At 37.9% G+C, this 11,683-nt stretch overlaps 1 protein-coding gene across 5 annotated transcripts in view; it reads left to right on the top strand.

Moving 5' to 3' along the window:
* grb10b (growth factor receptor-bound protein 10b) overlaps nt 1–8,647 on the top strand; it is a 64,351-nt gene extending 55,704 nt beyond the window's left edge. For 4 of the 5 annotated variants that reach the window (XM_046398307.1, XM_046398306.1, XM_046398309.1 and 1 more), the window contains 9 exons: nt 841–978; nt 1,274–1,384; nt 1,914–2,012; nt 2,223–2,300; nt 2,583–2,699; nt 3,010–3,076; nt 3,204–3,291; nt 3,430–3,523; nt 4,084–8,647. In XM_046398307.1, the coding sequence (XP_046254263.1) occupies nt 841–978; nt 1,274–1,384; nt 1,914–2,012; nt 2,223–2,300; nt 2,583–2,699; nt 3,010–3,076; nt 3,204–3,291; nt 3,430–3,523; nt 4,084–4,230 (939 nt within the window). In that variant the 3' untranslated portion in view covers nt 4,231–8,647. The remainder of the gene's footprint in view (nt 1–840; nt 979–1,273; nt 1,385–1,913; nt 2,013–2,222; nt 2,301–2,582; nt 2,700–3,009; nt 3,077–3,203; nt 3,292–3,429; nt 3,524–4,083) is intronic. The other variant, XM_046398308.1, reaches the window with a different exon arrangement.
* Nucleotides 8,648–11,683: the final 3,036 nt, after the last annotated feature.

Genomic DNA, 11,683 nt, shown 5'->3' with positions numbered 1-11,683 from the left:
AATGCGCACTCTGCCAAAGGCGGAACAAACCTCAAGCATGAGGCCCATTGTAGGATGTTTCCAAAACACTGGGAAACACGAGCTTTAAATATTGAAGAGTCCTCTGGAACTGTTCACCTTCGAGCAGCAAGTCACAGATTTCAGATCAGCTCTAATAACTGAACCTGCCATGTGATATTTTGGGAAACACAGAAACCACAATTACTTCAGACACCCACAAGACAATTTAGGCTTTAAGGGTTCCCCTAACAGTTACATTGTATGTTGACTCAATGTACTATGTTTGTCTTGGCAGGCACATTGCATAACATGACATTCATTAGTTGTTACTTTTTTCTTTTTTTTGCACTCTGGAATAGAAAATCTATGACATTTTCAGAAATGAATGCCAAAAACAAAATTGTGTCCTGTATATGTTTCTGTATGTGTACACAGATATGACAGTGTCAGGATCCTGTCAGCCCTCTTCAGTGCTCTACATGTTTCATTTTACAGTAGCTGTGGCACAATATCTGTCCTTACTGTGGTGGCTATGTGGTGTGCAAGAATTCAAGCTGCTGCCCATCTCAACTGTCTCACCAGACCACAAGTCATTAAGTCAGTCATCGATGCAAGATAACTATTCTTTGACAAAGAGCAAATGCCTCCCATCTGTGATGTTTTTACAGATGCTACAGCTACATCTTTCACAATCTGACTGTGAGGGTAACTGGGAGCTTAGCAGCTCCAGATGTGATCCAGCAATGCTGGAGCTGCTTGATGGAGGACATTATAAGTTGAATAACTCCAAATGCTTGTGTGCTGACCTCCTGCTCCATGTCTTTCCACTCCCTGTTTCAGAACTTCCTGGCGACCAGTAGTTGTCCAGAGATCCAAGGGTATCTGTATGTGAAGGAGGTGGGAAGGAAGTCCTGGAAGAAAGTTTACATGTTCCTGCGGCGCTCAGGACTCTACTGCTCTACAAAAGGAACTTCAAAGGTAACAGCAACATTCTTTTCATCTTCAATGGACAGAATATATTTCATTGTAATTTTTTTCTAGCATGTTGTTCTTTGTAATTACAGTGATTATTTATCATTAAAGAATCCATATTCCTACTGCTTTAACATTTTATAGTGATGACACAATAAATATTGCAGATTAAACAGAATAACCTTCAAAGAATCAACCTTTTATTGATGGTGGTCTGTGTGTATACGTCTCTGTCTGTCGGTATACCTCCAGGCTGTGTCTTTCTGTGATGTTCTGACTTATTAATTATTTCTGTCTCCAGGAGCCCAGACATCTACAGTTACTAGCAGACCTTGAAGACAGCAACATCTTCACTGTCACCACAGGCAAAAAGCAGCATGGTGCACCCACAGACTATGAGTTCTGTATTAAGGTAGTTCTTCCACTGTTGCCAAGTGCATGCTCATGGGGAAGATTGGGTCTCTCTGTACCACTAACTAAATTCAAAAGTTTGATCTAGATGTGCTCTAATTGGAAAGTGTCATGAGGCAACTTGTGTTGTGATCTTGTGCCATATAACTAACTGAATTGAATTAAGGTGAGTCTCAGATGAAAGGAGTGAGATAAAGATGATGCCTAATGAAATATTATGAGCTAAGCATTTATTGACCTCGTGTAGCTCTGTGTCTCAGTTGAAGGGTGGCATGCATATGAATATATGTGTGTTGAGGTTATGGTTTATAGCTGTATTTTGTTTCTTTTCATTTACTTTAAATTGTCTTTTACTGTTTAATTGTAAATGATAAATGTTGTAGATGAGCAAACAGTTAAAGGGTTTTCTGTTTTCATCCTTCTCAGCCCAGTTAATTCCATCAGTGACAGTGGTGATAATGGTCATACTGGTAGTGACAATGATGATGATGATGTTTGCTGTTGTTCTGATTCTGCATGTTCGTTTGCAGCCCAATAAAGGTCGAGGAGAAATGAAGGAGTTGAGGATGCTGTGTGCCGAGGACGAACAGGGCAGGACTTGTTGGATGACGGCCTTCCGACTCTTTAAGGTATCACAAGAAAGTGCATACCATCATATTTGATGTACCGTAGTTTTCACACCACAGTATATGCAACACAACACGGCTGCCAAATATAATGCTGTCATAATTTCTGGGCAGGGATCTGATAAACTTAACAGACAGGTTAAAAAGTGGGCTGACTACAACTGATAGACTTTGGTAGTGTATGTTGACCAGTGTGTTCCCTTTTCTTTACAGTATGGGATTGTATTGTACCAGAATTACAAGATTCCTCAACAAAGAAAAACCTTACTTTCGCACTTCTCAGCACCTATGGTAAGTTTACCTCTTTAAAACACCTTAAAACCTACACTGCTGAATCAGTGTAACAATACTGCCTTAAACTCCCAGAGCTTCTATTGTAACGTGTGCAGTAGGAACAGCTGAAAAACTAGTCTGACAAGTTTAGGAGAATGACATCCACCAAAATGTATACCTGTGCCAGTCCACTTTTTATTTCAGTGCCTTTGTCTAACTTTATACTTAGCTGCTGTCTGGTCACTTGCACTGCTCCTTTGTGTCAAGTTTTAACTGTCATGTGTCTCTGTCGCCCCCTAGCGGAGCGTATCGGAGAACTCCCTTGTGGCAATGGATTTCTCAGGGAGGATAGGCAGGGTGATTGACAACCCTGTGGAAGCTCAGAGCGCTGCCATGGAGGAGGGACATGCATGGAGGGTGAGGCACAACCTCCGTTTTTCTGTTATCTCTGTCAACAGCGTGAGGAGTGGCCCTCAAAAGTTCTCTGCAGATGTGCACTATTTACTTTACCCAAACATGAAACAATTTTTCTCTGTTTGCAAGTGTTGATTTTTCAGTTATTTTGAGCGAACAGAAGTTGTCAAGTTAGAAAATAATGTACATTAATTGGTACATTAGTACATTAAGTACTTTAGATAATCTTGTGTGAATACAATAATATGTTTCCCAAATTGCCATAATATGAACTAATCCCTGTTGTTTTATCTTTATGTGGCATCTCTCTCAGAAGAGGAGTCAACGAATGAACATATTAGGCTCCCACAGTCCATTACACCACTCCTCACTAAGCTCAGGTAAATGGAAAGACATTTAGTATCAAAAAAGTAGTTGATTATTATCTTTTAATCATTTTTTTAGTTTAAGTGATATGAACAGTTTTTAAAATCTATTTTTAAATGTCTTTTTCTTTTTTCTTTGCAGTCATCCACATAGCTCAGTTGTGGTTCCATGGCAGGATAACCAGAGAAGAATCCCATCGCATTATCCACCAGCAGGGACAAGTAGATGGGTAAGCTAGAGCTAAAGCTAGTTTTTATACAGTTAGCAGTTTTCTTGTATTCACTGATTATGAATAAAAGATTATAAATAAAGTATTGAGTCAACTGAATAGTTTTGTTACAGTGTTCTCTTTTCTCTTATTGCACAGGTTGTTTCTGCTGAGAGTCAGTCAGAGTAATCCCAAGGCATTTGTGCTCACATTGTGCCATCACCAGAAGATCAAACATTTTCAGATACTACCGGTATAAATTTCTTGGTCTTTAATGTTTACATTTTTTACCTACTTGTCTGTCTATCTGTCTATCTAAAATTGAGTTCTTTCATTAAGTAGCAGACACTGAATGTTGGAAGTACACGTTACAAGAGCCAATTGAAAAGTACTTGGACAGTATTTGACCACATATCATGTACTTGGGCTGAAAGGTTACTTAAAACTTAACAGGTTTAAAAGGTTAAATACAGCAGCAAGCACTACTGGCCGCTACATGGATCAAAACGATTTACGGCACATGGCTGCAGTACTCGCTTACAGATTATATTGTTGCATTGTGGCAAAGCATTAAAAGGATAGTGTGAAAGAGATTTGACTTGAATAAAGAAGGTTGCTTGAAACTAGGACCTCACTAGAATGTAGGGAATCAGTCAAAAAAATAAATGGTCATTAGTAATGGGATTTGTTGGAAACAAGCGCAAACATGTAAAACTATTTCTATGATCGCTTAAAAAACAACCTAATTTTCTCTTTTCTTTTCTCTTCCCGTGTGGTGTGTTCACTCTTGCCCGGATGCTTCGACTCTGGCAGTGTGAAGAGGATGGCCAAATCTTCTTCAGCCTTGATGACGGCGCCACCAAATTCACCGACCTGATTCAGTTGGTGGAGTTCTACCAGCTCAACAGAGGAGTGCTGCCTTGTAAACTCAAACACCCATGCACCGTTGTGGCCTTATGACATCTTCAGATCATCTGACCCCATTACCCCCGCCACTTGACCTGACTCTGCCTAAAACAAACAAAACAACGAGAACCTTTCTGTTGCTTGGTTCTTGTTTTTATCTTTATAAAAAGCTGGTGAATTGACTGACGTTTCATTGTTCTCATTTTATATTGTCGTGAGTCCCCTGGAGACTGCTGACCTGTTGGATTCCTTTTGGTTTGCATGGATGGTTAAGGAATCGGATGCACAACTTTGCCCGTGAGGTTCCACAGTCAAGAAGAGAGACGATAAAGGAAATGAACACTGCCGTTTGAATCAATGCTGTTGCAAAATCTTCCACAATCTCGCTACCCATAGTCATCAATAAGCTCAAGTGTTGACTGTATTTCCCCTTCAACTGGACAATCAGCAGGACATTTCAGTTCGTGTGGACCAGTGTGATCTCTGAGAACAAACAGTAGTCTCATTCAGACTTCATTACACGTCCTCAAATAATATACTGTAGATGGAGAGTTGATTGTCTCTTAGTTTTGCACTCATTGAACTGGGAATGGCCTTTGACCGTGCATGACTTCTCCGCTGTTGCATACTTAACTGTGAGATGGTGCCATCGCCCTCTAGTGTCGTAGGCATGTCAAGATGCTACATGGATGGGAATCGGAGGTGCCAGAAAGAGTGTTGCTTTAAAATCCCTTTGGAGTTTGGAAATATCAGTAGTTCGTCAAGTCAAGCTAGCCTGGAGAAAATAGCAAAGGAAAAATCTGGAACTGTTGAAACATAAGTATTTTTAGCAGTCGATACAAAATCTGCTTTGTCCACCTGCACAGAAATGTGTTTGCTCATCTCTGGCCGTGCAGAATTTGTGTTCTTCATGATACATTCATTGCGTTACTTTTTGTTATCAATATGCATACTGGATGGCTGCAACTCTTCATTATTCATAAGCTAAAATAAGGCAGTTCTGTACTCATTATTACTTGTTATTCTGTTGCACACACCAGTTTAAGTACTCACCACAAAGACAGAAAAAGCATTAAGCAAATCATGGTGTCATTCAGGGTGAAACAAAAAGTCATAAAGCTCAAAAAAGTAATCGGCTGAAACACAACACAGGGAGGGATAATCACAAGTTTTTCCGTTGACAGCAGATGAACTGAAACAAAAATGATTAACCGTTGTCACACGAAATTAGATCAGCCTAGAGATAAAGTTCTGTTCTTGTTCTGAACCCCCTTTTTACACATTTCATTTACCTTTCCACAAATTGCCTCCTGTTTGTTAAGTCAGTGATGCTGTAAAACATAAATGTAGCTAGGAACATGGTTCAGTGTGTTCTGACTACACACTGATAGTACTCTCTGCATTACATTCCATATAATGCGGCCTTCTTATGCCTGGAAGTACTTGGGAACCAAATGTATCACGTATACACCTACTGCCTACTGCATGCCACCTCTGTATGATTTCAGACAGACTGCCTATGAAAAGTTAGCTGCTGTTACTCCAGTGTAAGGAGAGAAGAATACTGTAAACAAATGATAGCTGCCTCCTTCTCTGTCTCTAGAAAATCCGAAAGAAATGGGACATAAAACAGTTGAAGTGCACTGAATAAACCTACCTTTTGTTCCAATTTAAGCCAAAATCAATTAGCAAAGTCAGTCAAAAAAACATTAAAATGGATTTCCCTTTGTATTTTGGCAAAGTCTGCGGTGGAGCTGTAATTAACTACAGTGAAAGGAATATTTCAACACGGTGTCACTAGAAAACCTGGATCAGATTTCTTTTTGAGGAGATAGGGATACTTTTTCAGCACCTGTTGATTATTAGCATGAAGGACAAACCCCAGCCATCTCAAATTCTGGCAAGACAAACAGTAGATAAATGTCTAAAGTTATTGGAAGTATTTCTGATCATGTTTTATCCTCAGAGTGTGTCGCTCTCAGTTTGGTTCATAACCACCATTATTGATATATCTCACTACAAACAGTTGCTATTTTTTGTTATCTCATGGCTCATTTAGGCCAAGCTTTGATGGTAGCTCTGTTTCTGTCACCAGCCAATAGGCAGTTAGATATCTGTGTGTGCTTACCTGTAATGCAACATCAACAGCCATGATTTATATACCTGCAGGTTGTCTTAAAGTATATTTAACATCTGAGATGCAGAATAGCTGCACCATTTTGACCCTCTGTGCATGGTCACCGTTATTTATGTGAGATGCAATGACTCAATCATTTTTTTAAAGTATTGTTGCATCAAAATGTATTTATTTATCTGGATGTGACTGATTACTTGAAGATTTTAGATTCCTTTTTCTTGGCGCTGTTCTGTACTGTTTTCTTTTGTCATTACCATGAAATGATTGACCAGTGTGATTTGCTATAATTCTTTTTATTATTGTAATGACATAGCACCTATTGATGTTTTTTTTTTTTTTACTTTAATTCAGAAACTACTTAGTGATCATCAACACTTGTGTTAAAGCACACTGGCTTCCATAGTGTTAACATTGCCATTACAAGAGATGACAGGTGGAAAGTTGTGAAAGTTAAACGAAACAATACCTGAGTTTCCAGCATCAGTTACAAAGTTTTTTTACCCTTCACAATGTGGTTCTTACTTCTCCCAGATCTAGAAAATTATCTTTTACAAATTCCACTCATTATGTTAAAAAACCTCAAGTTTTCACTTCATCATCACAGTTTTTTGGTGACCTAAACTAGGAAAAACAGATGTCATTTAAAGAAGTGAAACAAATGTTTTGGGAAACTGGGTCAAATAAGCCTCAACATTTTCATAATTCAATTTAAACACTTGGCCTTGAAAGAAGTGTAGAAATTTAGATGTAATTCATACCAGAGTGTCAATGTTAAATAAGTTACAGCATTGATCTTTCAGCAGAATGAAGTTAGTATAAAGTTAATATAGTACGTAGGTTTAATCATTTGCATGAATGGGGGTTTTGAGTTTAGTGTGTAGGGATTCTGTCACTGATATTTCAGGTAAATATTTGGAAAAATCAATCTGGAAATGTTGATTCTAGTTGTTTCTAAAATCTTTTCATTAGAGTCCCCTGAGATTTGATTCAGTGTACCCGCTCTGGAGTCATCCTCAAACTCCCAGTGTTACACTTTTTCCCCTGACTGAGGTGAATGGTAACAGAAGTTACCATGTTAGAGACTGGTGGCCTTTAAGGTGGAGTTATTCATATAAAACTGCTATAGTCACACAGTCTCACTCTAAGTACAAAAGGCAGAAAGTAACTAGCGAACACATTATAAAGAAATCACAGTTGGATAGTGGATATCCACATTTTTACTCTTAAATGTAAATGAATGTAACTGGGTTGCTCAGGGTTGACATGGAGCATGTTAGAAACTACTGGTCCATGAGATCTGTTGAACGTTCATGTACAAGATGATGATGGATTCATCAACATTTTACTTTCATTAAGCTGGTAGTTGTTATGTTAACAGACTTTTCTCAGATATGTGCACCATCAGTCTGCTAGTTGTGATTACTTGAGAAGTATCCTTGTAGCAAAACTGAGCAGATCCAGTACTATTTTATGAGTACTGTTAACAGTGTGGTCAGTACTATGAACAGGTGCATCAACAGGTGACTAATTCAGAAAACATCCTTAATATTTATGCTGTCAATTAAATACAAGATTTTTTTAATCTAATCTGGTCAATTTCATCATATCATGTTGTGTCTTACAGGTATAATCAGTTACACTCAAATGTCTAATTACAATAAGTGGAGTGCAGTGTCAGTTTTGGTAGCCAGGTAACTTGCAACAACAGATGGTGCTTCTGATGACTCCCTGTCTGCAAAAACCAGGCCGAACATGTGGACCAAATGACGGACAAAGTTATACTATACGGGGGACTGCTAAAAAAAAAAAAAAAAAACAAAATACAATTTTATTACTCAGTGACATTGATCCAAATTATTCTGCCTATAGGTGATTGAGAATGAAGGCTTGTATTTTTAGTTTAAGTTTCAGTTTACTATTGGAGTTGAAAGTTGCCCCGATCCTGCAAAAATGGATTAACTTATTATCGTCTTGACTCGCATTTTCATAACACTGTCACAATGCAAGATACCATGGCTGTACAAATAAGTAAAGTAAAAATATATCTATATATAAAAATATAAACTATTATGTATTTCAGGGAATGCAAAAAAGAAAACAGTAACTTATCTCTTTTTTGAGAGGGCTCCTGTATTCTAAATGTGCTTTGCTTCAATCTGTAAATAGTTGAATGGCTTATAAATCTTATTGTAACCTTTTCAGGTATTTTTGTACAAATAAGGGACTGATATATTCTGTTTATTGTAATTAGAATGAAACATTAATACATTGATATAAAAACTTGTCTTTGTCTTTATTAAGGGAAACATTTCCCAAATAAAGATTATAACACTGCTGTGTTATATGTAGGATTTGTTACACAGGCCATATTTTGTGTGCACTGGTTGGATTGCATAATCAGGATTGTGTTTTCCAGATTCAGGTGTGTACTAAATCTGAACAACAAAATGCTCCTAATTCTAGTTCTTATTGTGTGCGAAATACACATACTAAAGTAAAAAAATATTACTTGCTACTGAAAATCTGCTGAAAGAGTAACCCCAAGGTTTTCCACTAGGTGATGCAATAACACAACACGTTCAGGGGCTCATGACATCAAGTTGCTCTGAAAATATTCCACAGTAATTTATATAAAATATTTTTTATCTACACATGAAACCAATAAATTCAGTAAATTATTCATAATGTGACATTTCAATACTATTGCAAAGAAAATAATTTCAGCGTAGGGTGTCAAAGTGAGAATACGCCTTGATGCTTAGACACCATCTCACGTCCGGTTTGTCATACCCTTTGGATTATCAGTCATGCGAAAGCAGTGAGGTTTCATGGTTTAAAGCTTTGCTGTGGGCAAAGAAAGAGATTAAAGATTAACATGTTCAGTGCCACAGTAACTTTTACAGAACCATTAGATGTCATGAAACAACATTGATGTGCCCTATTTTCGTTAAGTACGTACATACTGGATAGAAAAAGCAACAATTTAATGCAATCCAACTGAGTGGCCCTGCAATAAACACTAGTTTTGTGGTGAAAAAATGAACAAATGAGTCAATCAGCAGAAAAATCTGTAGTAGCTATTGGAAAGTTAACAAAATGAAGTCCAGTTGCCCCAACTTACACTCTTTTATGCAACTGATAACAAAAGTTTATCATTGCTGGGCTGAACTGAATGCTCATTCATCATCTCAGATGTCTGTGTCTGAAGATTTGCAGCTCGCTCCCACAGTAACTTTAACATAACCTTATACAGAGACATCTTGAAACAAGGTTAGTGTCTATTATTTTCATTACAGAGTATGTTTTAATATACATTGAATGGAAAAAGTAACAATTTAATTCAATCCCACTGAGTGGCCCTGCAATAAACACTAGTCTTCTTAAATTTATACTTTTCCAATTTGTTTTATAGGGCCACATGCTTATGGCTAAGTACTGGAATGGAGTGTGATAAATGACAAGGTTTTTAATAACCACTATGTAATGCAGAAAACTGATCTGCCAAGAACAATTAATGTGAACAAATGAGTCAGTCAGCAGAAAAATCTATAACAAGGTACTGGAAAGTAGACCAGCTGAGCATGTTTTTGGCCAACATCTGGAAAATATATCATTGCTGATCATGGAAATTCGTTCATCATGTGATTTAAATAATGATGTCTATAAGATTAACAGCAATGTGTGCAAAAGCAAAATGTTGACATCAACAGATGCCTGAAAGTTTTGTCAACTTAAATTTAAATTACCAAGCAGCTGAATGGAAAACAAGGCCAGTATTCACTTCCAAAAAGTAAACAATAAAATGTCTAGAGGGATAACTTTTTTATGCCTCTGTGTGTTTTGTGTAACTGTTTTCCACTCATTCAGTGTAAAATATATAACATCATACCAAGAAAATAAATTTACACTCCTGGTTACCTTAGGGTATAATTTTTATTAACAATACTTAACTGTTAATGTACAGCAAACAAATCATTATTGTGAATTATTTGGTGAATTTGTTAAATACTTGATTCAATTTGGTCAGCTAGAGCATTTGGGGGTCCGCTATTTCTGAATATCAAACCGCTGCTAATTCTGATGATAGGCTCTTTGGGTGGGCAGGCAGGCGGGTGGGCTTTGCAGCATCCTGTGACAAAAAACATTAGCTCTGAAAACACCAAAGAAGATTTACTAATAATCATTTTAATATACCTGGAGATCACAAAACTTGATTCATGGTTAACGGCTGAACAGTCCCCAGCAAAGAAAAGAAGAACGAGAGGAACAGCACTGAAGAAGCAAAAGACATTAGAAGACAAAGAGCTGGACGACAAAGTTGAAGAGGCCAAACAAAAATCAGGTGCTGTGGTCATTTTATTAATCTGTTCAAAATTCCCAAGGTAAAACTTGTTGAATTGCCAATTACATATATTAGAATCTGTAATAATGAATTGTGCCCTGTCCCTGGCAGTTTAGGAGTCTGATGACCTGGGGAAAGAAACTATTTCTAAGTCTGGTTGGGGTGAACCAAATGCTCCGACAAGAGGGTGAAGATTGTGTGTGATGAGTGGTGCCTTCTTCAATGACTCTTGATAGTCCCTCTGTAAAATATAGTCAGAACAGGGGTGAAAGATGTGGCTTTCGTAGCCTTCTCAGGAAGTACAGATGCTGCTGGCCCTTTTGGTGATGGAGCTGTTGTTGAGGGACCAGGTGAGGTTCTCCCCCAGGTGGACACCAAGGAATTTGGTCTTGATGATCTCCATCCTTCCTGAAGTCAGAAACCATCTCTTTTGTCTTGTCCACATTCAGAGACAGCGTCTTGGCTCTGTACCAGGCTGCTAGCTGTTTCACCTCCTCTCTGCTGACTCGTTGTTGTTTCTGATGAGACCCACCATGGTCATGTCATCAGCAAACTTGATAATTTGATTCGAGTTATGCTTTTCTGCACAGTCATGAGTCAGCAGAGTGAACAGCAGTGGACTGAGCACACAGCCCTGTGGTGCTCCAGTACACAGTGTGGTGGTGCTGCTGCAGATCCGGACCATCTGAGGTCTCCCTGTCAGGAAGTCCGGGATTCAGTTGCAGCTGGTGATTGTATACACACATGGACACCGGTTCTTTTGGTAAAAATAGCATAGCAGTTAGTATTATTATATTATATATACACATATTATTATATGTACATTATTAGTTATTATTTGTGCTTATTTTAGGATTATGTTTATATGTAAGCTGCTGGTCCTCAGGACAAATTTCGTTTCATGTGGAATTAAGCAGTGACAATGAAGAATCTTGAACCCTGACCCTTGAACCCTGATTTACATCTCTTAGAGCTAAATACCTTACTACTTTTAGTACTTTTGTACTAGTGATGACATTGAAGTTTAT

The sequence above is a fragment of the Scatophagus argus genome, chromosome 9 (genome assembly GCF_020382885.2).
Source record: "Scatophagus argus isolate fScaArg1 chromosome 9, fScaArg1.pri, whole genome shotgun sequence".
NCBI classification, from domain to species: Eukaryota; Metazoa; Chordata; class Actinopteri; family Scatophagidae; genus Scatophagus; species Scatophagus argus.
This window is presented reverse-complemented; position numbering and strand designations above follow the sequence as displayed.